Genomic DNA, 27,874 nt, shown 5'->3' on the forward strand with positions numbered 1-27,874 from the left:
TAAAAAGAAAATATGGCTTTCAGACAGTTTGAGAATCCTTTAATAATTAGATAACGTCTATGTTCAGTGATTATAGTGTGTGCATGGTTGTACAATTACTGTGGGGGAAGAAACAGCCAAAAATTAGAATAAAGAGGATTCAACGCCTCATCTTGGTTGGTTGGGCACAAACACGGTTTCATGCATTCAATAAAATGCTGAGCGTTAGCAAAATCAATAAACCAAGAATGTGGGCAAATCTGACTAGGCCCTTTACATGGTGTATCGCAGGGCAGCCCGTTAGAAACATTAGCCGCGTGTACTCAAGTGCTCAGCAGCCTGACAGACAGTGCCGGGTCCCTGCTCCAGCAGTGTCACCGCCCAGTAGCACATCTCAGCAGAGCAGTAACTGGATTAGTTTAACAGAGCAACCCCTGCTGAGGCAAATCCACTCCGTCACAGAGATGCAGCATAAAGAGTCGCAAACAGAGAAGGCTGCACACGGATATCAGCTCACCACGATGGGCTTGAATGAGCCATTGCCATTCCTCTACCAAATGATCACGGAATGGTGCAGCCAAGAGCTACACCACCCTCTCATATTACGTATGCTAGTGTATTTAAACCTATTGTGAGAAAGAACAAGCAGAAAAAAAAAAATGCAAACTCAAACATAACCAGTATGGTCAGGGAAAGAAACCCTAACATTAAAATGTAGTGGAGGAGCAGACTGACCTTTTCCAGGCCAATCCCCAGCAGATGAGGTTTACACTAATTGGTTCAGCTTTTCTGGGTCCAAACAAAGCAGCCAACAGTCAGGGCCTGCGTGTCTGGTCTGAAGCACAAACTTTCCCATGGTTCCCTTCCCACTATGCTGGGGCCCAGGTCGCCTAATAACCCCCTCCATACATCACCCTCTCCATGCCGTACTGAGGAATCAGTCACCTACCCACTGTTTGTTAGCTCTGCATTCTTTCAAGTTGTTTTATTCTTTCAAGTATTCTTACAGTAGGAGTTTCAAAGTTTTTAAGGATAAAATGATCTGACTCAAGTGTTCATTTGCCCTTCCATGATGTTCCACTCTGCAGAGACACACACAGGCCTGCCATAATGAGCTCTACTGCAAAACACTACACTCTGCAAGGAAAGCATTTCAGATTGATACACCAAAATTCCCTATCATGATCACGTTTCAGGACGGGGAAGAGAGAAGACAACCGCACACTCAGCTGGGGGTGAGGTGGGGGGCATGTCATTCGAGCGGAGCCTTCAGATGTGTGGCCAAAAGAGCGAGACAGAGAGCATCCTTGTGTCCCTCCTGTTCGCTCGCTCGCTCACTCACTCGCTCACTCAGTCAGTCAGAGCAGCGAGGCCTTAGGTGCTGCTAGCGCCCAGCAGAACAACCTCACATAACCTCCCTCCCCTCATCACCGGAGCACTCCAATAAATACACGAGGAGCACAGCTGTCCTGAAGACAGACCAGAAAAACTCCAACCTCCAATGAACCCCCTCAGTGTCAGCAACATAAACTGCTGCTCCAGGCTACATGAGTGCAGGACACTTGCCATACATGAACGCCCTCTCAATTCAATGTCATTCTGCAACACAAAAACAAAGCCAGAGTGATGCCAGACAGATGCTTTCCTTGTTTTGACAGCGTATAAATAAAATGTTTTATTTCGGTACGTTGCTCTTTATTTTGGTTCCACCCTTGGTACCCCCTCCCACCCCTGTAATGTAATCGTGTGTGATGTCAGATTCCTGTCGGGATGCCGCGCGCCGGTACGTTTCACCGCGAGCGACGGCGCTTCCCCGCCGGCAGACACGGAGCCCGCGCCGAGCGCTGCTCTGCCCCGCCGCTGATCTCTCGCATTGTTCTGCGGGCAGGAATGCTGGGAGGGGAACAATGGAGCGGGCTGAGCCCCGCCGCGGAGGCAGGATCTGCCCTAATCCCGGGCGGAAGGGCTCCTCTAAACGAGCGAGCGAGCGCGTCGGGACCCCTCCAGCGCGCCGCCACGGACAGGCGGGGTCTCCCGGGCGCAGTGACGCGTCCGTGATTTCACCTGCCGCACGTCCGCAGGTGCTAAAACGCGCGTGCACGCACGCACGCACACTTTAGAGCTTCGCTGAGACAGGGCACGGAAGGCAGGAGCAGATGGCACTTCACACAGGTCCATCACACCCCTGTCAGAGGTAAGAGCTCTGGAGAACGCTCGCTGCGGTCTACAGGGACGCCGCTACGGCAATAAGCAGCAAGCCCTTCCTCCAAGAACCGCATGTTCTCAACTGAAAGCTGAAAAATCAGTTTCTCTGCAGTGAAACACTACAATGCCGCTGTTATTGCTGGACTGAATCTGTGCATCTCATTGGACGAGGCCTGACTTTCCTCAGGCATGCAGATCAGCGGTTTGACTTCCCTACACTGAGGAGAGGATTTTGGCACATTAGAAGCAGTTCTTACCAAGGGACGTTTGCGTAATGACATCCAAGCCAGCACTATCCACCAAATAGAACGTGAAATGTCAGGCTACATTATTTATGAATTTCAGGAATACATTTGACACTGGAGAAGCCATAAATCAAGCCAACAGATTTAGCAACTTGGGTCATTCATACTGAGAATCCCCCCCCCCCCCCCCCCAATCTTGACTGATTATATAAGACTACAGTTACACACATACAGTATGATGAAAATAAACTCACAAACATCCTGGAAACAGAGACCACAGTTTTCTCCAAGTAATGTGTTTAATGCAACTGGGTCCTACTGACTCAAAACAAACAGAGAAGTTATTTGTTTCAGATGGATATTCACATCCCTTTGTATTCCTAAAGCTTTTGTCGCGGGTGGTACAGCTCTAGCATTTACATTCTGTTTACAAATTTCTTTTCTTTAGAAAGGAAAACCAGATTTGTGAGAAACAGCCCGTTTTCAGCATGTTCCTGGTTTATAAAAGATTAGTATAGTTTCATATTCAGCTGATCTACAGAGAGGAAACGGAGGGGGTTTGGATTTTGGAGGACGAGAGCTAAGGACTGATGCTTCCCTGCTGGAATGTGCTGGTGTGGATTAGCGAAGGAGCACCGAGAGAAAACAGCTGGCTCATGAGAATGACTCGCAGCCCTGCCCTGATTACCCTGCGGGTCATTAGTTATTAAGCCTGTGGGATTTCACGTCTAGAAGTTGGCAATTCCCTCCTCAAATATTCCCTCAACAGAACCAGCATGGAAGGCATTAAATTCTACTTCACAAGTTTTACTTTCCACATCTGCATCTCCACCCTGATTCTAACATTTCTAAAGACATGAAGAAGGAAAAAAACATTTGCACGAGGTTCAGTTAATAAGTATTTTCTGTTAAGATTACTACAGTAGAGAGTGTGCCAACCATGGCAGCAAAGTTCTCTCTAAATCCCAGCCCATGAATATCTAGCAGTATCTGTGCTTACACACATTATTCCACCTACCAATAGATTTAATGTGAGGCTGAGGACAGGGAGATTTCCCGTTTGCCTCTCTCAGCAGTGTTACCATGCTGTTCCCTGGGCCTGCCATATCCCCTTTCTCTGCGGCCTCATCGCCCCATCATGCTCTGCTCCTCGCGGGGCAGTCTCTCTGAACACACCTTCGACAGCCCCAGGAGCCCTCAGGGACACTCCCATTCCACTCTAAGTGGACGGAGGTTTGAGGCGCTCTCCAATTAGAGCCGCGCGTAAATTCAGTTCTGAGAAATTTCTTTACTGATGAACAAAACTCATTACAATGATAATAACGACAGATTTAGAAAATCCTCCCACTTAGACAGCTGCGGACTTGCAAAAATATTAATAGTAAGGGCTAAAACATACAAGGCTGCGTACTTCAGTCCAAAAATATTGAATACAGTAAACCACAGTATGTAACTCAATATCTCAGATCCATCAGCATTTCCACCATATGTCTGGTAACGATCAAGGCAACACTTCTGTACCACAAACACAGACATTTTCCTTTGAAAAATAAGTTGGAGGTACTAAACTTGGTTAATAAAAATATATATATACTGTTGTTTTACTTGCTGCATTCTTGTGCACATAATGTATCATTGGAATTTGGAAACCCAGAATGCTGTTAAAAAAAATAAAAATAAATAAAAATACACTCCCAAATAGGACTACCCATACAGACATTTCACACCATTACGAGAGAAAAGAATGGGGGTCCTTTCACTTGAACCATCACTAAACAGTTCACATTGTCTCCATTATGACCTACTTTCATGAGTTCAAGTCACACTACATTCAACATTATCAGCTATACCAAAGTGAATTGCTGAGAATGACTAGAACAATGTGTTTTTTTTGCAATGTTAATAAATATTTAACATTTAATTTTCAAAAAAATGACAAGGGACATAATGAAGCTGGCTGAATCTAAAACTACTGCACATTCTGATCCTTGGCTCCAAAATTACTGTGCATTTTTCAAGAGAATTCTCCTTTAATGATGCATTGGTCCACTCAGTCATAAAACAACAACAGTACACAATATTCCCACGGTGGCTGCCTGAAGATAACTAGCTAATGATGCCATCATTTTCCCGTCTCGGTGATTCTGAAAGGGGCAGTGAAGGAAATTTCAAAGTCAAGCAGCGTGTCTGAGGATTGAGTTCAATCTTCGGGAGTCTGCAGTAGACCCAGGGCCTGAAAGCAGGGCCGCAGTGGGGTGGCTGTCCAGTCACATAAGCAGCCCACAGGCACGGGAATCAGTCCCCATCAGACGAACAATGGGGACAATTACACACTCAAGCAGTTGCATCAGGTTAGAGAAAGATAATGCAATTTCATGGCCTGATAGAGACACACAGCAGAGGCTGTGCTGAAACTCAGATTACAGTTTGATACAGTTAGACCTGCCCGTGCCTCTTTAATGCAACTGCATGAAGAAGAGCGTTCGCGGGTTATGACATCTCTGTAAATTGACACATCAAATAAAAATACGTGAAAAGTCTGCCTTGTGTGCATCCCCACAGTTATTGCTTCTTAAGCAGTGTGAGCACACTGAAGAATCACAGTCTGCAATCAGCCTCCAGGCCACCGTTTACTCATCCTGCCAATTCATAACATGTGTTTTCACTTCATTTTTCAATTATTATTTTTTTTTAATTTAGCATAAGATTTCATGATTTCTTGTCATTCTCTAAATTAGAAACATTTGTTAGCTTAAAATGCAGATTAAAGATATTCATAAAAGTTCAGACGTCTAGTTTCACAAAACCTGTATTAATCCACAAATTATTCATAAATAAAGTTGATTGTTGTGGTATGGCCCTAGGAAAAGCTCCGTAGGGATACAGTAGGTTCAAAACACAAATTTGATACCTCTGTATGAGTGCGATCATAACTGGAATCGGTTTTAAATTACATCACTTCACTATCATCCCCGGTGACATTTGACACGACGGCAGTTTGAAGAAGCCAATTGCTTTCCCCTCGCCTGGCTGTTAGTCGAAGTGAAACGGAGCAATACAGCCATGAAAAATGAAGTCGAAGACCAAAAACATTTACTTGTTTATTTCTGAATGTTGATTTCTCAGAGGGAACAAATCACACAGGGGATGATGTACTTTTCTTGTACAAAATCCAATCGAGAAATGCAGGCTACAATTGTAAAAATGATGTTTATATTGTGGCAGAGCAGAAATTATCATAGTGATTATTCATAGTGAAGAAAAACAGTCACAATTCTCAAAACTGATTATGAGAGTTCATCCATATGAAGAAGGGACTTTATGTACCATGCAGCTTAGACTATTCTGCAACTCCAGATTTAAAGGCCCTAGTCAGCCAACTCTCCCCTCTACTGTTGTTTTTCACAATGGCACAGCACTCCAGAGTTTATTTTTAATTAAAGGGAGGGGATGATTTGGCAACCACGAATATGAAGAAGAAGAAGAAGAAAAAAAAATCAATCAGGATTCCTTCTCTGAGAAAGGACTGTTCTTATCCTCATTGACTTTCCATAGAGCCAAGTGCCCTGCTGGGCCATAGTGAATACAGGGGACTGCTTTTAAGCCCCCTGTGTGTTTATGTGGCATGTATCAGAATACTAATGGGCTGTGACTGATGCCCCCACTGAGATTTCGCTGAAGTACAGAGCCAAAGAAATGGGCCGAACTTTCCGCCAGTACGGACAGTGGAGGATTTCTGAAGAGCCGTGAAACAGCGCAGGACTAAAACAAACAGTACCAACAACGAGGAAACGCGAGATATGATGAACAAACCAGTGCAGCGCACCGCCTGTTTCCTCAGCTGCGTTCAATTTTAACGAAATAGCAGGGGCCTGGATTAGCCCGTGGCCATAGGGCCGACGGGGGAGACTGAGCGACGCGAGGACAGGGTACAGGGGGAATGAAAAATGCAGAACGCAGCCCGCTGCAGGCACGGTGTTAGAGTTGCGGTTCGGCCGCGAGTGACGCTGATGCACGCTAGTTAGCCGGGTTCTTTGTGTGGCGCTGGACCGCGCGTCTCAGAAGAACAGTAAAAGAGCAGCGGCTGTAAATCAGCCCGTGGCGGTGTGGGCCTGTGCAGACCGCGGTGCCGGCGGAGTGGGGGGGGCGGGGCCAAGGCAGGGAGGCAGGGCAGTCGATTAAAAGCAGATGGTCGGCACGCTGAGGGAAGATGCCGTAAACACAGATCAATAAATACAGCTGCGCTGGACCCCGGCGCAGACAGAGTGGGGGCAGCTCGCTCAAATTAAGGAAAACAGTCGGAGCGCTCAGACTGCGAACGGCGATGAACATCGGCCGTCTCCAGTTTCTCGACGGCTGAGTAAGAACCGGGAGAGCAGAACGCATCACTGCTCAGCAAAAGCATCACAGCAGATATCGGATTTGTTTGGGACGGCGGTTCCACGTTCTCGCTCCACTTCTGACGCCATTCGGAGGGCTCGGGAGTTCACAGACACAGAGTGCTATTTAACTGCCATCGGGAACAAATGTTTTCCAGAGCAGCGGCACATCTGAAGCCATCCAAATGAAACATTACAGAATAAGGGGGTTGTAAAAAAACATCAACATTACTACAAGTGAAATTTAGTATGACACACCCACATGACACACTGAATTATTCCCATGTAGAAACATGCAAAACAAACAGCCAAGATGAGAGCGAGAGGCTGGAACGGACTTCAGTAAAAACAACAACAACAAAAAACTATGGTCTTATTGTTTACTGTCAATGCATCTTTGTGGCCCGAGGCTGGTTTTATGGCTTTGGCCCAGAATCCTCAGCTCTGCCCTTGTGTAACGGGTCAGGACACAAAGCACTGAATGGGTGGCACCGCTCTGACAGGGCACAAGCACTACCAGGCATGTATGGCTCTCCGTGGCAACAGTGGTCAGAGCCTCGGCCTGTGCATCTCAAAACAAATCTCCCACTCTCAGGCCACATGGGTGGGTTTCATCTGATAACGGAAGATATTCAGATTAAATTCCATCCGCATGGAGAGGAAAAGAGCCGTAGACAACAGCTCTCAGAGCTGACCACATAATCGCCAGAGCCAGACAGCACCACACAGTACACCTTCTGCTACAAAATAATGCATTAATGTAACCCATTCACATTTAGTGCACCAGGAAAGAACTAGGCCGACATTTATACAAAATGCTCTAAAGCATGAGGTGAAAGATGGCTGTAGATAAAAATAAGCGCAGTTTCCTGCCATTTCTTCAAAGGTTTCCCCTCAAATCAATCACTACCATTAGAAAGACTATACTCCTTCAAGATCAAAGTAACACTAGGCTAGTAACACCAGTGTTTAGAGCCCTGTCAAAGAACTTGGTCACGCTGGGAGAAAGAGACCTTTGTTCATACACATCCAAGTTCGGTGTTACCTTACAAGGGCATGTAGGGTATCTCATGGTAAAGCATGAAAATGGAAGGAGAGGAAGAAACAGGAATCCAGTCACGGAGAAGAACACTACTCCTTTAAGATACTACCTCTATAGAAGATGTCTTAGTAGAGACAGATGCCAAAAGCCAACCAATTGCTTCCTGAAACATAGGCATGCAGTGATATATCAAGCTTTTCCACTGAACTTGCATGCCGCCCATCCTTCTGGATCTCTCTGCAGCCTTTGACACTGCCAACCCCAGCACCTCCTCACCACCACTGCTGAACCGGGGATCTCTGGCTCCTTGCACACACTCCCGTAAAAGCATTTGTTCCTGTCAGGTGTCATGGAGAGAGGATGTACATCTGCACCATGCACACTCAGCGCTGCTGTTCCTCAGGGCTCAGTTCTAGGTCACCTGCTCTTCTCAGTATACACTACTTCACTGATGACTATCCTCATATGACCTCTCCACTCACGCATATTCTGATAACACTCAGCTTTTCTTCTTCCTCTCTGACACAGAGGTAGAGTAACAGATATGTCTGCCAGGCATGTACTATCAGCTTAAACCTGTGGTTTTCAAACTCGGTCATGGGGGACCCCTGTGCATGCTGGATTTTGTTCCAACCACAACTGCAATCCCAGAATTTTAACAAGCTGTTAATTTTTCTTAATTAGGCTTTTCATGTTTTGAGGGATTATTTACCCTTTAAGCCACATAAAATATGCACCCCATGAAGAATGAAAATCCCATATTTACATTTGTGCTATAATGTAAATGATTATAGATTGTCTTTTGTAATTAACAAAAACGATTGCATAGTTTTTTTTTTTTTTTTTTTTTAAACAGATGAATTTAAAGACTGGGGTATGAATCAATAGGCTCTTGCTTTGCAAATGATAAGGAGCCAAACCTGCAATGTATTAAGTTAATTTTTCACAATGCAGTGAAATGTTAGCAGCTTGTAAAAATTCTGGGAATGCAGTTGTGGTTGGAATGAAAATAAGAACACACAGGGATCCCCCAGGACTGAGTTTGAAAACCTTAAAGACATAGCTACTCTTCATACCTTGGAAGGCCTGTCCACACCTTTCTGACATCAAAGACACAACAATTTCTGCACCTGAACCAAGAAAAACCGTTGATGCTCAGTTGTTATTCTCGGCAAACATTATGGCTGTAACCTGTTCCTGCTAGAGTCAAATTTAGATTCAATATTATAATGCATTTTGAATAGGAAAAAAAAATAAACATTTGAATTGTTGAAAATTAATGTTCACAAATACAGTGCAGAATGTAATTATTTGGACATCGACAATTTCTGTTGTTTTGGCACTGTACTTCAGTGCATTGGATTTGAAATAAAGTTTGAGGTTAAAGTGCAGCTTTAACTTGAGGGTATTTACACATCCACATTGGGCAAACCGTGTGGGAATTACAGTCCTTTTCGTACATAGTTCGCCCATTTTGGGGGGAGCAAAAGTAATTGGACAACTGGCTGCTCAGCTGTTTCTTGGCCAGCTGTGTGCTATTGCATCATTAATTCATGCACAAGAAAGCTAGCAAAAGGTCTAGAGTTGATTTGGAGTCCGTTTTCTCTTGGTATGAGGATGACATAAGTGTCCATGCCAGTAAAGCAGGCAATTATAGAAAAGGCTGAAACATCTGAATAAATCAGAAATATAGCCAGTACATTGGGTGTGTCAGAATTAACAGTTTGATACATTGTTAGGAAGCAAGAACACATTGGTGAGCTCAGTAATAGTAAACAAATTGGTAGACCACAGAATAAAACTGTAGTGGAAGACCAAAGAACTATCAATTGTGAAGAAAACCCCCTTACAACTGTCAAACTAACATAAAAAGAACTCCAGGTTAGAGTTTACGAAAAAGTACATGCTGCTCATGATCCTGAACATCCTGTGAAACAAGACAGAGGCAGTGTTATGGCTTGGAAATTATAGCTGCCACTGGAACTGGCTCACTTGTCTTCATTGACAATGTGACTGCTGACAGCAGCAGCAGGATGAACTCTGAAGTGTTCAGAAACATTTTATCTGCTCCAATCCAACCAAATGCCTCCAAACTCAGTGGACAGTGCTTCACCTTGCAGCAGGACAATGATGCCAAACACACAGTTAAAGCAACCAAGGAATTATTTAGGATCAAAAAGGGAATGTTCCTGACCGGCTAAGTCAATCACCCATCCAAAATCCAACTGAATGTGTGTGTCACTTACTGAATACAAGACAGAAAGCAAAATGCCCCAGAAGCAAATAGGAACTGAAGATGGCTACAGTATAGGCCTGGCACAGCATCACCATGGAAGAGACCCACAGTCTGGTGATGTCTATGGGTCACAGACTCCTGGCAGGCATCGAAAGCCAAGGATTTGAAATAAAATAATAAATATGATGACTTTTTCATTTATTTGCACGTGTGTATAAAAAGAACTGCAATTCTGACATGGATCACCTGATATGAATGCTACAGTACGTACAGACCCTCAAATTAAAGCTGACAGTCAGTATTCCTTTCCGTCCTATCGTCTAAGCCCTGAAATGGCCTTCCCTCTGAGGCCAGAACAGCAGAGTCACTTCCCATCTTCCACAGCAGACATAAGAACCAAAGAACATTTGGAAAAAGCACTGACTTATACTGCACTTCCTAAAATTTAAACTTCTTTAACCCTTAACTCCCTAAACCTTCCCTGGAATTTTCAAAAAAAACTTGGCACCAACAGTTATTTGTCAAGAGGGTCTTTAACTGGCTAAATATGTAGATCCAAAACTAATTCGTTACACAGGAATTACTTTTCCAAGTCTGGATATGTACGCCTCCTAAATAATATAAATGTCTGGAAAAAGAAAACCTAAATCATGCAGACAAAACAGAGCAGGCATAAATTCCAATAGACATATGTTTGTCTTCAACCAGCCACAAGGCCTACACCACAACAACTTCCCATAAAGTTTCATGTTACAGTGACTAGAAGGTGCATTAAATTGATCCTGAAGACACTCACTTCCATGTAAATTGGTGTTCCAGGACTTACTGCACCAGAATGTTTAAAGTGCTAAAAAAAAAACAAGTTTACGGTGCCTGACAATGCAGGAAAATCACACTGCTACGGTGGCAGAGGAAGGCCACTGAAATGCCACCAAGACGTCTATGTGAAGTCTGCAGTGAATTGCAGTTTTCAGTGGGAGTGACACCGGGAGTAAAAATGCGCTCCTCTCTCATTCTATCCCTCCCCCAGCTCTCACAGGTGATTTGCTCTGATAGTGAGGGCCCTAGCACCCTGGCATTGTGTGTCCTTCACACCGCGACACTGAGATGAAAGACAAAGGGGCCAGAAGACAGACGTGACGGCTATTCTACAATAATGCCACACAGAGCAGCTCTCACTGTAGTGACATCACTGCAAGCCAGAGGTTCTTGAGGACACTGCTGGCCATCAAGGACCAGATTCAGCAGGCGACCTGAGCTGAACCGCTCTCATGGACATCAACACCAGGGCCTCCCACGCAGCAATGAAATACCCAATGAAAGCTGGCTGTTACAAATCAAACCAATCCTCATCCTCAAATTTCTGCACTGAAGCTTGGATTCAGCCTCAACCACCCATCGCATCTCTGCGCTTCTGGGCACTTACATAACTACTCAAAGGATAGAGTTTGAAAAGAGCTGTGCACCATTTTTGTTGTACAAAAATGTAATGCTTCCCTTTTATTTCAGGCATTTATCTGGTAGCATGGCATTAGCCATTAACACACGCTCACCTGCTGAATCGCCATGTCACCAAACAGAAGAACGAACGCAGGACCACGCTGGCTCTAAAGCCGCTAGTCTCAAAGGCACACTTGTTTAATTGATGCAGGGGCTCTCACTCCAGTCAGTGGTATTACCAGTCATTAGCAGGTCTGATTATGCAATTAACTGTTTTGAAGGCTCAGTGTACTATAAATAATATAATTGGACAGCTATTAACAAAAATTAAGCATGAGACTGTCCCCAACCAGAAAACAAAAGCATGCTTTAAAGCAGACTGACATTGAGGTCCCTTCAGCAAATGCCAACATTAAAAGGGAATATTCTAATGAAGCAAATGAGGGATTTTCATGGCAAACTGAAAAGAAGCATTTCATTCGAAAAGGACATGAATAGTGAGAAAGCAAATAACAGCTACTGGAAAACTATCCGTCAAGCCAAAGTTATGTTTCCGACAGCCGCGATGTAAACAACACTGGCACAGCGTGCATTTCAGCGTTTCCCTCAACACGCTGCATCCTGGTTATCTAGCTGCTACTGCGGTTTCCGTGGAAACCATTTCAAAGATGTCTTTATTGAGACCAGGCCCTGCCAGAAAGCTTCCCAGGAATTTCCTCTCATTACAGAGGGTGAAGTCAGAGCAGAACAATATGCATTCCTTAGGGGTGCAGGCAGTGAAGGGAGTGCACACGCTGAGTGCTGCACTTGGTCAGCCCTCCATGGCTTCTTCCACGGCCTCTCCTACTTTTCTGGGTTTTGAAATTCTGTCTTCTCCTCTGCTGTAATTTGAGGTTTCAGCCAAAAGTTGTTTTTACAGACAAGCTCAACTTTCACATACACAAACCAAAAGAAGGAAAAATATGACTGTACGAAAATGGAAAACCGTCCACTTTACTTTCCCCAGTGAATAGGTTTGGGCAGATACACGGATACATGGCACCTGGGTAAGGAAGGCCGCTTCTACCGCTACTCAGTCGGTCCACTGCAATCGACTTGAGCCCAGATGCATTTATGCACTACAGCATCCTTGTGCCATTTCAACCTTTAGTAAAAATGGTACAACATGTTGCACATTACTGGACAATGACATTAAATTTAAACCTGCGAGACATGGCACCACTCTTGTGACAATATAATGGGTGCTAAGTAAACATGAGTGTAAGCCAGTCTGAATCAGACCCAGAGACCCCATGCTAAAAGTGGTCTGGTTTCTCCAACATTCAAAACTGCTCTTCCATAATCCCAACACAGATAGCAATGACAACACACAAATGAACACAGACAAAATCTGCAGCTACATTTTGTCAAGATCTGACACATTAATGAACCTTACAAGCAGGCCAGACAAAAGTCAAACAGAAACAGACCCTGGCCACACCCTCTAGCCATTTGGGCATTCAGCATAGCAGAACACTCACCCGCCCAAATAGAAGCAATAGTCACTGTCTGTCTATAAAGGAATCACACACATATCAGCCATTATCTGACAACTCACCACTTCCTCTGTTAAAAAAGATATTCACACATCATATGCTGTAGGCGCATATACATGCACGAGTATTAGTCAGTCCACCTCGGCCTGTGCTGCTCTCAGTGTGACGGATAGAAGTTTCTAGTCTTCCACATCTTCCTTCAGCAGGATAAAGCAGCATCTCTCTGCCTCACACACACACTGGAGCCATGCCAACATCCAGACCACACCAGTCTCTCTGGGATGAGCCTGACTGTGCCGTACACCACGCCACTCGTAGCCCAACTCTGACCAAACGTGTGCTCTACAGCTCCCGCCCTACCTGACAAAGCTTCAGGGCACGTAGACCGTTTTACTTGGTCAGAGATGTAAAGCACATGCAAATATTTTGAGGGCATTCAGCGGTCTCAGGACATTCTCACTTTCACTCATTCTTAAACGTGAAATCCAAGCCAATGTGTTTTTGAGTATGGAGCATTCCTGGAGAGTTCTCTTGAGGAAATGCACACAGACTTTGCTCTGGCCCTTGTCACAGCTCAAGGCAAGTAAATTCAGCTGTATACGTTTTCCCTCCCTCTGGGCTAAAAGGGAAAAAGGAAAACAGCGCAGTGGAATTCTTTAGGAAAATCATTAAATTAATACAAACAATGAATACTGAAACGAAGTGCAAATGCTGCACTGCAAATAGTGGGGACAGCTGAACTTTAAAAAGCTCTCCAGGGGCTCTGTCTGAAAGCAGAACGATGGCAGTGGTCCAGCAGACCCACACCGCTGCTCTGCACTCTGTACTGATGCACACGCTAAACAACGTACAGGCAGGCAGATGACTGCGGGCCTCTGAACAGGTACGAGACCACGAGGAGAAACAGAGAGTGCCCAGCGGGTACTGTCTGACAACCTGTCCTCACCTTGGATCTTGTTTCCTCTCTCTCTCTCTCTCTCTCTTTTCACTTTCGTCCTGCCGCCCTCCCTCCTCCACCTCCTCCCTCCGCACACATAGATGAGTCACACAGTGCAGCCACTCAACACCGAAAGTAAAGCATGTCTCCAGAGCTTTAAGCACTGAGCCACCTGTAGTTCATTTCAACCTCCAACAGGAAACTCCAATAGCCAGTGATGTCCGCCTCCTCTCCAATAGCCAGTGATGATTAGACAGGGCAGTTCTGGGTGAGTGCAGTACATTGCAGCGTGTTGAAGGGCACATGTGGTGGAGTGGCCAGACAAGGAATTTCTCATTACACACGTCATTTCTTCCCGGTGCATGATTTTATCTTGCTCTTGAGAAAACATACTGTTTAACAGAGTGTGCTTTATTTATATTAACTGTCGCATTGTTCGAAATGTAAAGTTATTTGAATTAATAAAAGGCTAAAATGTAGCTTATAGAAAACTCAATATTTTGACAAGAATCCCATATTTGACAAGAATCCCATAGACAGATCAGCCTGTCATCAGATAAATACACATGAACTAAAATTCTTGAGGACTCCCTGGTGTTACAGAAATATTGCACAAATACTACTTAGGCAAGTGTTTCCAAGCTGCAAACCGCTACCACGTTGAAAGAATGAAAACAAGAATAGGCACAGCATGAGTTAGAATGTTTCACTCTGCCCAATTCAGTTTCTATGGTAATGGCATATCTGTGGCAGCAGCTTTCCAGAACAACTCTGGGGAGACATCGCTAACCTTCTGCTACTTAGCAGAGAACGCCTGGAAGCATTTGAACATTCACTGCGACCATGGGCCTTTCCAACCACTAATGATTCAAGTCAATGGCTAATAAACTGTGGGAGACAGTAACATTTTCTCATGTACAACAAAATATTTATAATATCATGAGTATAGCAGGGATATGCTGTTTTGTATGGTGGTGCCATCAACCCCGCCATAGTAAGCAGACACACAAATGTCATCACAGGGAAAGCAAAAATGGAGATTACCCAACACATTACAAATCAGCTTGCTTTGAATACAAAAAAACAAAACAAAACTAACACACACACATTTGGCATCCTTGTATCATTCGTCCTACACATAAGCAATAGTCTTACCTTGCTGACAGCATGACACTGGTCTATAATGAACAAAGGATACATTTTGACTGCTCCAGATTTAGTGCCAATGGCCATAAGTCGCAGTTTGGGGTCATAAGCGAAGGCACTGGGCTGATTAGGAAATCCATGTTCAACAGTCTGGAAAAAAGGATATGGACGTAAAATACCCATTTTCATCACCTAGACACTTGCTATATCCAAGCATGACAGTCTTGAGAAAAGGTCCCTCTTATCACAGACATGCCTATTCTGTTTGCCCACAATTGTCCTGCCTAGGTACACTGACAGCTTCAGTATTCAACACTATATGCCTTTTTTTTTTTACTACGTTTATTTAGCACAACATACAAGCGGCTGCTGTAAGCCACAGTTCAATTCTAATCATTTTAATTTTAAGATCTGTATTATTTCTGCATGGGAAAAATTTCAATAGTGGTGCATTTAATACAAGTGACAGTACAGCATAAGGCAGATCCATATTTGAAGGCAGATATATTACCTATTGGGAAGGCTATTAGAAGGACTTATCCAACACTGTTAACAAAAACAACATCAGTAAATGTCTAATGGCAAAACAGTGCAACCTAATAACTACCATCCATGCAAATTCATCCATGTTCTGAGAGCTGGGTGGATGACCCCTAGAAGAAGCTCCTAGGTCCATGGGTGAGTGGCAGTTGTGGGGATGACTCTGGTTATCAGACAACTCACGCATTTCACACAGTGTGCCAATGCTCCTGCAATATGACATCCTCAAATTCTACCATCAAACATTACCACATGATAATGCATGATGATAAATCAAAGTGAAATTTATTTGCACAAATCGGGCAAAATGAAAACAATTAAGGGGCTAGAATATGGCAATAAATATGCAGAGAAACTCACTCATATCACACACACACACACACAAGCACACACGCACACTGGACTGATCTGGTGCCACAAAGCAGATGTTGCTCTTATACATTATTTGTCAGAGAGATAGAAGTCATCATTCGTATTATGTGCTGGAGTATTCAGGGCCTATGGGCGCATAATGAGGCACCTCAGCCCTTTTACTTCAGCTTCCAAACCTCACTTAAGTTGGGCCAGGGTGAGGACGCAGAGAGTCATACTAAGCGCCTCTGGGACACAATGGCACACACTTCACACACTTGTTCCACTACACTGTTGTCCACATTATTAAAAATGCATGACGCCGAGGGAACTTTCTCTTTCACCTGCCACCTCAGTCAAGGTTCCTTAATGAATTACAATGCTGTAATTAAAACATGTCAACCTTTTTGCTGGAACTTCGTTTTTAAAGTTGGCAAGAGTAAATAGCTTATGCAAAGGGAGGAGTTACGTTCACTTTCCAAAAGCTTGTCATTAACAAGGCATCGGCGCGCACAAGCAATTGAAAGCAAATTTTACTTTAACCATTCCCAAATGGTTTAAGTAAACCATTTGGGAAGTGAGAAACAGATCTTTTTCTAAAAAGATTTTTAAAAACTACAAATTTTCACATTTAATTCCAATGTCTTCACCTCCTTCAAAAATGTACTTATTATTTTCAGTTAATGAATTAGCGTCGCCATATACATGTTCCTCGATCGTTAACCCAACGGTACAAAAAGCCATCTGTAAATCTAAATAGTTAAACCGGTGATACGTTTCGAAATTAGAATCAACCACCAAGAATGATATCGCACATCACATTGAACACAAATGACAAATGAAAAGCACATCAGTCATCATCAATTATACGTATATAAACAGCAGTAATGAATATACTCCACGAACTAAAATATAACTTGTCAACATTTACAAGCGTGTAACTATAGCCTATTTACGATTATGTTTTCATTAGCGCGGCGACTCCTTACAGCTACTTAATAAGAACACAGCATAATTTTTAAAATCAAGAAATTTAAATGTGATAGCAAATGAAAGGATGAAGACATAGAAAATGCCTAAGGATTTCATTGACAAAAACTTAACACACATAAAATGTGCTTTATACGTCAGCTGACTATATACAATGTCAATACTTTGATCATTATCATACATTAAATCACACGTTTCTATCTACAGTAGGACCGTCTATCGCTGACTACAGTATGAAACGGTGGCTAAGGCTAGAAGTAGCCTGACTGATTGCCCGCTACGCGGGACCGTTAGTTAATACGGTTCGTTTTGCAAGTTCCACGCTACACTAGTGTATGCCCTTTAAATGCCTCAAATGCTGACAAACTATGACAAAAACAGTACAATGTGCACCCGGGTGTAGTTTGCAGAAAGACTACTCCATACAATTCGTTAAATAGCATACATTCACCATTCAATTGTACTGATGCGACACGAGACTACACGCTTGCTTCCAGCATAAAATGGGTGTCTCATCTGCCGATGTTTTACCCTACCTTATTAAAAGCAAAAAGGTCCTGCTTGAGTTTCTCCCTCTGAGGGTCATTCCCCTGTCTTCTGAACCTAAACTTCATCATCCTGAAGCCGGCTGAAAAGTATCGACGACAGAAAAGTGGAAGTTTTCAGATCCTTCAGGTTTGTATCAACGCAAGACAATGAGATCCATGCAAGCTCCCGATTCTTTGTATCCAGCTCTCCAAAGCTGTAGCGAGATGCCAGAGAAATGAATACATTCGATTGAGACTGACAGTCACTCGAACCAATCAGATCAACGCTGATCCTCACGCTCCAACCAGAGACAAGGCGTGAAGAGGGAAGGGTATTTGTAAGGTTTTTGGTCGGTAGACACTAAACATTGTACATGGGAATTGTAGTTCTTGTCTTACTAAACGCCCATTTCCTCCTTTGCAAATGTAGGTCACGCCTTCATAAATAGTTTCTGGAATACAAAAAAGAACAGTCACAAAGCAGTGAACTGTTCATAGCATCATGGCCACGGTGTTTCACGGAGATATGGTAAACATAAGGTGCCAGAAGAATTTAGGTTTCCTCAATATTGACAGTCTTCAAGAGAGGTAAGGTGTGTGTGTGTGTGTGTGTGAGGGAGAGCAAGAGAGATAAGTGATTTACAGGCTACTGCTATATGAATGACATTAAATAGTAACATGAAATTGTATATGTATGATGTATGCACTTGCATATTTTGAAATCATTAATAATTTTGTGATAAAATGCAATATGTTGAATATGAGACACAGCTGTGTGTCATTTACTCTTGTTCTATTCAATCCATCCATATCCGCTTATCCTGGGCAAGGTTGCGGGGGCTGCTGGAGCCTATCCCAGCGTGCATTGGGCAAGAGGCAGGAATACACCCTGGACATGCTGCCAATCTATCGCAGGGAACACACAGCATTCACTTATGCCCTCATACTTATGGGCAATTTATAGTCTCCAATTAGCTGCATGCATGTCTTTGGACTGTGGGAGGAAACCGGAGTACCTGGAGGAAACCCACACAGACACAGGGAGGACATGCAAACTCCACACAGAAAGGCCGGATTCAAACCCAGGATCTTCTTGCTGTGAGGTGACACTGCACAGCTGTGCCATCCTTTGTTTTCTGGAAGTTAGAGACCCAGTTATTTTTAAATTAAATATTGAAAATATTTAAGTATAAGGATAAAGTCCTTAAGTTTATGCTAAAGTTTAAGGATAAAGTACAGGAATGCAGATTCACTGAAGGGCACACTACTAAGAATATATGGACATTGCTTTCTGCTTACAGGCACTCAGAAGCAAAGTTCATTTAAAATTATTTTAAACGTTGCTTAGAATAAATGCATCACAATGACCAAATAGACAGGCTCATACAAGCCACATCTGTCATAACAAGCCATTGTGAATCTGTGTGGTAACAACAATTACCAAATATAGAACAAATACCTTTTATATATTGGTTCTGTGCTTAAAAGTTTTCAAATACACCCATCATAAATGAAGCTTATGAGAAGAAAAATGAAAAGAGCTTTCAATCAACTTTTCAATCAACAAATTAACCTCAATAAGTTAAGGACCTTAACAATAAATAAGGAAAGGCAAATCTTCCATTGATGTGATGATTGAGAATCAGAAGTGTAAATACGTAAGTATTCCAGTTATAAGAAAACAATACATAATTCCAGGTTCCACATTATTTGTTATGCTTAACTGAAAGATTTGAGTTACGTACTTAAATATGTAGATTTCCTTTTAAGTGCACTAATATATATTTTAATAACATCAGGTTACATGCAAGGCTACCCAGCACTGTTGGTGAATTCTGATTCATAACTGTGTGTAATTATAAAACACATCTTATCTTAAAGCTGCACAATTAAAAAATTCATATCAAAAAGTAAGTTTGGCCAGACTACTGTCAAACGACATTCATACAACTTGCTGGATGCCCAGGGGAATCACCCCTGTATTCTTCAAAAAATAATCTTCTGCCCTCTTGTGGCCATATTTATTCAACAATAATAATTCATAACTCGGGATGGAATAGTGCTGCAGACTTGAGAATAACATTCCTTCCAAAGGATTTTCTCACAAGCTGTATTTTCACATACGAGCTGAACTCTGTTCAAATGAATAGAATGAGTGCAAAGAAAATGAGCACAGATAAACGACAACATATAATGAAGCAAACCCTCTGCACTTATTTTTACAACCTCCCAAAATCACCAACCAGTGACCACCCACCCCCCAATCTTGCACAGGGCAGCACACAACCATGATCGATTTTCTGCAAATCCTGCAAATCATGTGCACGGCTCTGCAGGTTGTGACATATGAACATGTCAGTGAACAAAGCTCTAGTCATCAACGTTTTTAATCAAAATACCTTGCAGTACTACAGTTCAGTTAATTTAACTCTGGTCATGTCACAAACCACAATGCAAATCTGCATAGGATGAATACCTGCACTTACCGTCTTCCTTGAAAGTATCCTTTTCCCCCATTTGGGAATTTCTGTACTTCAATACCTGATATCTTCACTTGTTTGCATTCTGGATAGACTGTCTGCTAAATGGCAGTACAAGTACACCCAACTGAAAAATAAAATGAGGAAAAACTTGGTTGTTTTAAAGAAGAAAGGTACTATGTTACTAGATTGCCAAATATACAGTATCACCTATTACTATACATTAGTTGTCTGATACAAAACTGGAATTGTACGTAACCATTTTTGAACATGTAATGTTTTCTTCAATCACGACAATGAGATAAAGTAAATGTCACAAATGTATCATGAAAATCATTTGTTTTGAAAGGGTTTTCTTTTTCCTTTTATTTAATCAAATGCAATATATTACAGTATACATGTGAAATTAAATATGAAAGTCAGCAACCAGACTGTTGAGATACTCAAAGAAAATTCATTCTCTCATGGATTGCTCCAACCATGTGCCAGTAAAGTTTTTAACTGTCAATACATAAGTGGATTATCTGGCAGAACACTTAAGAGGAGATGTAGTGAGGAATATTTTTTTTACTCCAGACACCAAAAACCCTTTTGGAAAAAATCAGCTGCAGGCAAACTGATTTCACTAACAAGAGGACAGCCAACCTAAACTTAATACATTATACTGTATTTCCATGACATAAATACTGCTGTTCTTCAAAATGACACCATAACTAAAGCTATAAATAAATGGTTACAAAATATTCAATCATTTAAAATCTATGCTTTAATAGAAAAGCAGTAAATCTGTTCCTTTGAGTGGTACTGATGGAGCGAAAGGTAAATTCTTTTTTTTTTTTAATTTGGGCTGAAAATTATCCTGAAATTAAATCTAATAAAAACACATCGAATTAAAAAAAAAACTAAAAGGTAGTCTGCCTCCTGCTTTACCACTGCATGAGAGCAGCTGGTCATCTGTGCACTTTTAAACAGTTGAGTAAAATGTCAGAACAATCCAAGAAAAGCAATCCTGTGTAATTTCTCTAGGCAGTGCCAAGAAAATAAAAATAGAATACAAATAAGCCTTTACACAACAATAACAGAATTAAAAGATTTTGTACATACATTTTTTTTCCCACTTTATACAATTCCTTCTTTAATTCAACTTTTAGACCTGTACATCTTTGTTACAAGCAAGCATGTTATTCCTTTGAACAGCTCAGAATTCCCATCTACAATATAAAAAAGCACATACTTAGACTCTTGTTTTTTTGTAGTCAAATTATTGATGGGGCCAGACTCCAGATCTTTAACTGCAGCAAACAAAAAAAAAAAAAACTTAACTCACGGAAATATGAGAGCAGGGTAAGAGGGGTTTCAATTCAGTCCTTGTTTAGACAGCCTCATTCAGATTAATGCCAAATAAAGCCCTCCATCTCTATAGCAGATGAAGTACACTATGAACAACAGTGCAAATTTATTACCAAATGTGTCCCTTTTCAGATCTTCTCTGAGGAAAAAAAACCAAAAAACCAAAAACCAATCAAAAACCAAATTCTGAACAAGCAGCGCAAGCTTCTCGTCATCTCCTTTACACACAGCCGTCAAAATGAAATAAAGGAGACAAACGGATCATAACGGCATTACTATAAACTCGTTTGAGCAGCCAATGCACAAGTCATAACATGGCAGGGCCTGGAAAGAAGACTGGCTATAATCATCCAGACCATTACCCTTCAGCAGGTAGCACAATCTATAGGGTAATATAGCGAGTTCTGAATTCAAAAACAAACAAAGGAAAAAAAATAAAAAATAAAAAAATAAAACAAACAAAAAGATAGTGTGTTGGGACAATTACAGACACAAGCAACTCACCAACTCAATATAACTCCTCAAACAAGCAAAGCAAAAATAAAAATAATAATAAAAATAATAAACTTCCAGGCACCTTTGCATTTGCATATTTGATATGGAGAAACATCCATTTGTCAAGGTTTTATGCAGGTGTTCTTTCCAGAAACTCAGCACACGCATACATTGATGTTATTACTTCATGTCTTATTTGAAGCCATTTTAAATATCCAGAATAACTATAAACACATCAACAAAACTCCTATTTACAAGGAAAATCCATCAATTTAACTGCTCTTTAAAGCCACTAGAACACCAAAGCAATGACTCCAGACATGACAGCTGTGGGGACCCATACTGTAATTGTAAAACTGGAAATGAATGGGATTTTATGGAACTGGCCTACAAAGTAAGCCCGATATCATTACAAAACACTGATCAAACCGACATGCAAAGTTGCTGTATATACATGTGACATGTGTATGTGGCTGGAAGCACCGGTCTCACTTCAGCACTGGGATAGAAAGGTATACAGCACAACACTGTTCTAATGGGGCCAAAAAAAAAAAATTTGTAAAAATGTACCCAATTGTCAAAAACCACCAAATAAAATCACCAAGTCTAGTGTTAATTATTAGTTATTTCTCAATCAATTGAAAAAATGAAAGAGCAGACTTAATTTTTAAAAAACAATGATTTCTCATTTTACAAGCTTGGCGAGATTTGGATTGTGTGGTTATACACAATGTCAGCCATGAACAATAAAAAAAGAAGCAAATTCATGTTGAGAAACAGGCAGTCTTGAGTCTCCAGTCGTTGATTTAGTGTTCTACCAGCTTTAAATAAACCCAAAACATTTGCTTCATTCTCCTGCACATGAAAATGTAGCTGATTATCTTTCTTTCAGAAACGTATTACTCAATATTGCTAATATGCAAAGTCTGTTTAAACTAAACCATGAAACTAAAGCAAAAGGCATTTACTGAAAAATATAATCCTATTCTAAGATGACCGATTACTCCAATTCGAAATACTACCTCTTCATATTAAATGAACTGTGTGACTTTTAATCAGACAAAACAAAACAACATGCAGAGCTCCCATGATATCTTAAAGAGAAGAATGGCTCCTGGCACAAGACGATGGACATCACCTATGTTTGGAATTCACAAATGTGTGCATTAAAGATTGCACAACAAGGTCACATAAGTGAGGGGTCACATCTATCTCCCACGTTTGGATTCACAATTACTGAATTTCAAAGTCATATATTGACCACCTTACCATAGCTAAATAAATGCTGCTTTAATCACATTCCTCATATTGTCATTGACTCTCCACCCCCCCCCCCCCCTTCCCCACCTTCAAATATTTTCACCAAAACCATGACCAACAAAATCAACTCGGTGGCCCGCTTAACAGTTGACACATGACCCAACTACTTCTAAGCCTGCATGCAAATGAAGGGTTTTATTAACACATCTCCAAGTGGGCCTTTGGTACCCGGAACGGACAACGTCCCTCAATGGCGTCTCATTTTCACTTTCCTAGCAGAGTTTGGACTATCGTCGGGATCGTTGTAGCTCCTCGTGGCCTCGTGGGACCTCCTCCAGAAGTTCTCAGAGCTAGAGTCACTCCTACGGCGATATCTCGGAACAGAGCGGCGGTTTTCCTCTTTGTCCATTTCCAGAATACGTGGCCTGCAGAGATGTAACAATTTCAGCAACTCAAACTGCATGGCCTGTTACTCATTAACTTTCCAGGAGGAGCCCACATAGACTTTTATTCTCTAATCTTATTCTAAAAATTCTGAAATTCTATAGATGCAGTATTTAACCCCAAACTTTGTTAACTTGTGATGCGAGCAATGCAAAATAAAATGCACCTCTTTGAAAGCTTAACATGATTGCATTTAGAACTTACACATTTCCTAAAAAGGAATTAAGACGTGTTAAAAGCAGAAAATTGTTTCCCCATTTCTCAAGAATTGATTTGCAAACCAAATTAATTTCAATTGTTGATTCCAACATTAATATTACCATTATCACATGAAATCAAAGAGGTACCCAAGATAAACAGGAATTATTAATACAATTACAGTTCTTTCATTGGTTATGAGTGTTCCATCATAAATAATCTATTTCCACTAAAAAGTATTATCCATTTATGGTAATTACGCAAAGTTTTCGAGTAGTTTTTTTATTTTTTAAGTAGTGATAAATATACATTTCATTACTGACTTACGAAAATTAAAGTATGACTATTGCAATGCAAATTAATGTCAGCCACTTATCCTGAAAACCTCCTACGCTTGACCCTTTTAACAATAGTTTCCATATGTATATTGCATGACTGAAAACTTGAGAAACTTCTGACCTTTGAAGAGGAGACAAAACAATAATAAAAGTTAAAAAAAACAGAGTGAATGAAAGAATACTGTATTGGGAATCATACCTATGTGCTGCATCGGGGTCTGCCTTTCGATGAGATCGCTTTGCCTTCAGTATCTGTTGTCTTTCAGGAGGGGAATCGGGAAGGATGGCGTTACTAGGCAAATTCATATCCAGTCGTGGTGCATCAGGTCTTGTTCTGGAAAACAGCAAAAGGAGATATTAAAGCAACTTCACGTCACACACTTAAATGTCAGGCCCAATATGCTCTGTAAGGTTTGTTCACCTGTAAGTAAGCTTAATACTTCAGAAATATTGACTCAAAACAAAGTGCTTTTAGTATAGAAATTGCGTAAAAGTATACATGGTAAAGGTGTTGAACTTCTGGGTTTGCATATCAGTTTGCACTATTTGCTTGTACTCAGCGATTTCTCAGATTTCTCCCCGTTGACCACATAAGAAGAAAGCAGTCGCCTTAAGTAAAGAATCCCATTAGATTTAGTAGTGGCCTGTCTTCCCATTGTCAAAACAATGCCCCTTTTTTGTTGACCGTTTAGGCTACTGGTTTTCAATGTACCGTTATACATACAGCACAACAACTGGCAACAACTTGGCATCAACACAAATGGGGCAAAACTAAAAACTTTAATTTGGTTTTATGGTTAGTTGTGTAAATACAACAACATAGATCACAGATGGCATTGCACGCATCGTTTCATCATAAAACGGGGTAACATTTGCACAAGTGAAGCAGCGCATTCTTGAAACACCTGAATGAAACAGTGACGTGAGAGAGAGACCCACTTCTGTAACTGACAGCAGCCTCACGAGCTGGGTTACTAGGGAACTACCATAAACAAAGCCCGGCTTACCAACTTGATTGCTAGTCGGCAAACAAACATTTACCAAGCATCAATTCCACAAATAAACAAAAACAAATATCATTTAGCAGCCACCAGACCTGAGCCTGACTGTCTATGCCATTTGTCTTAACTATGTTGAATACAGTTAGCACTAATGTTAGCAGGTTTCAACATAAAGCCACACTTCAGAACTGACTTTAAAATGTCTTGCACGGACTACAAAAATGAATTAGTTAGCCAGAAGCAACCATACTAGATGTTCATAAAAAATGTAGGCATACCTACTTTAAAAACAGACTTTTTCTCTGTTCATATGACCCAATGAATTTGTTTATCCTTATAAGCCAATCAGACTATATCAAAGTCAAGTTGACAGACAGGTAGTTCTGGCTGGGTTCTTTCAAACATGCACTTTAGCATATTATTACTGGATGTATGTCTCATAAAGGAAAAAAGTTTTAAAAGTCATTTCGGAATTATTCGGCACAATGTACCATTACATGGACATAAGAACATACATTTCAACGATCACATGAACACTGTTTTCAGATGAGATATTTTACAAGCTACTCACTTTCTTAGTATGATAACAGCTCTTCTTTGCTTGATATCCTGCGGTCGAATACAGTGGGTAATTTCATCCGCGGCATAACCTCTGCAATGAAAACACAGGTCTTTGTGAAGCTCAGGACATGCACTTCTGTGAGGCAAGTCCCTTGGATGCCTACTTTCTGCAGCCCCTGTAACCCAGGTGAAGGAGCGCTTTATACGAGAAAATACAAATTAATGAGAACTTGAAAACATGAAATTGCATTCTAATTCACTTGTATTCACTTGAGACAATTCCACAGACTGATACATTTTCAGGTACACCACAAGCAAAAAAAGTACTGCTGCTGTTTTTATGACTGCCTGTTTAGCTATATTCCTACTCAATACCTCTGCTATGTTAACTGTTCGTTGCCGTAAAAAAATAAGCATAAATTGAGCAAGGCTCAAATACCGTAGACTACAGGATAGACACGGTGGCGTGGATGAAAAACACTGCTACTTTTTAAACTATTGCATAATGTATTATTAAAATATTTGCCAAATACCGTCCGTCTCTGCGGTTACGTAAGCTTACTTGAGAACAGTGACACTCCCGCGTCGAACAGGTAGGAACAATACCGGCTCCGACACTCTGATGGGCTTGAACTGAAACTTGCAGCCGAAGCACAGCGCCGAATCACTGAAGAACGAAACCGATACGATGGGTCTCTCGAAAATGTGAATGGGATCCACATGAGAGACAATGCATCCTCCAGGCTGGTAGTCATTGATGACAGCGCTGTTGACAAAGTCTTCAGGTACGACTCCACTAGCAACCAGTTTCTTGATAACCAACTCGTGTACCCAATTTGGTATTTCATCTACCTCCCCTTTTGAGTACAATCGCTCCTGTCCTGGCCCCCGCTTTTCTAACTGAGAACCGTAAGTGTAACCCTCCCCAAAGAAATACTTATTCCGAAGGGGTGCCCTGTCCACAGTGTGCTCTCTGTATAGACCATTCTCTCCATTTGAGACAACCTCATCAATTTTCGACTCAATAACAGAGCATTCCTCTGGGCTGAAAATGCTCACTTGTGTGATGCCACTCTTGACTTTCCGAGCCTCCACCTCCCGCTGTTCTTCAGGGTCACTGAAGTCTTCCTCCGAGTCGTGGTATTTACGTTTGCGTCCATTGCTCCGGTCTGAATTTTTGTTTTTGTAGTTGTCCCTGTGTGGAGTCATGGACTTCAATTTCTCCCTTAGATCTTTATAGCCGCTTGCTGCCATTTTTATATTAAATAGGGAGCTCATAAAGAAGACGCATCGTTCTCATGTTTGAATTTTAGAGAATTTTATAAACACATGAAAATTCTATTACGCAGATTTGTTGTTGGGGTGAACACTTGGCTGCTAAGGTTAGCCAACTCGCTGGATATTAGCCACTTAGCCTAGGTAGCTAACGTTAGCTGGGTCGCTTCACGGTTCACTGCTAGCGCTGTGTATTCCCGTTTTGATGTCTATAAAGATAGGGAAGCCGGCATGAAAGACTCTAGAAAATCTCAATAAAGACTGCCATCTAATTAATGTTTGCTAGTAGGCTAATTTACAGCTATAACGACGTTGGCTACGTTAGCTTGCTGCGTTGAATACATGAATTTGTTGATAACATTGGCTACTGTATAGATTATCAATATATTATGTCTTGGTAATGCTGTTAACGCATGTAGTAAATGTAAATTATTCTACAAACAAGATACTCAACCCTTGTAGGCTATTCTTACCTACTACATTAGCACTTAGCTAGCTAGCAACATAAAAAAAAACAAGCAAGGAAAAATAAACTCGTGTAACCCAGTACGAACACGCATGCTCCTCTTTCCGCGCGTGCTCAATTCATCCACAGCGTTTTTATCTTCAAAGCAATCTACTTCTCAACAACTGAAGGAAACGTACATATTATATTAGAAGTAACACCAAATTTCTCACGTGGCGTATTCTGTCCTTTTCTTGCATTGATGTATTTAGCTAAATGCTACAAGATACCATCGTTTCCTGCGTATATAACACCACATCCAAATTCGCTCGTTTTACAATGCCGAAATAGAATATCCTCGAGACAGATCATACTAACTTTCAGGATTTCCCCTCCCCCTGATAGGTCTGATTGGAAGATCGCAACGAAAAAACAGGGGTCAAACAGCTTTATGCATTTTTATTGGTTGCAACGG

General features: G+C 41.5%; 2 protein-coding genes across 2 annotated transcripts in view; both read right to left on the minus strand.

Moving 5' to 3' along the window:
• Positions 1–17,798, minus strand: part of LOC118220931 (lethal(2) giant larvae protein homolog 1-like) — a 57,399-nt gene extending 39,601 nt beyond the window's left edge. The window contains exons 1-2 of the mRNA XM_035405403.1: positions 17,562–17,798; positions 15,197–15,294 (exon numbers count right to left, since the gene is read on the minus strand). Coding sequence (XP_035261294.1) covers positions 15,197–15,294; positions 17,562–17,642 — 179 coding nt within the window. The 5' untranslated portion in view covers positions 17,643–17,798. The remainder of the gene's footprint in view (positions 1–15,196; positions 15,295–17,561) is intronic.
• Positions 17,799–20,368: 2,570 nt separating this feature from the next.
• alkbh5 (alkB homolog 5, RNA demethylase) lies at positions 20,369–27,785 on the minus strand. The gene is made up of 4 exons (XM_035405346.1): positions 26,242–27,785; positions 25,690–25,770; positions 24,317–24,451; positions 20,369–23,562 (listed from the first exon to the last, which is right to left on the minus strand). Exons 1-4 carry the CDS (start codon positions 26,955–26,957, stop codon positions 23,385–23,387), a joined length of 1,110 nt encoding a protein of 369 aa, XP_035261237.1. The 5' UTR covers positions 26,958–27,785; the 3' UTR covers positions 20,369–23,384.
• Between the last annotated feature and the right edge of the window lie 89 nt (positions 27,786–27,874).

Source organism: Anguilla anguilla, chromosome 2, assembly GCF_013347855.1.
Source record: "Anguilla anguilla isolate fAngAng1 chromosome 2, fAngAng1.pri, whole genome shotgun sequence".
In the NCBI taxonomy this organism is placed as follows: Eukaryota; Metazoa; Chordata; class Actinopteri; order Anguilliformes; family Anguillidae; genus Anguilla; species Anguilla anguilla.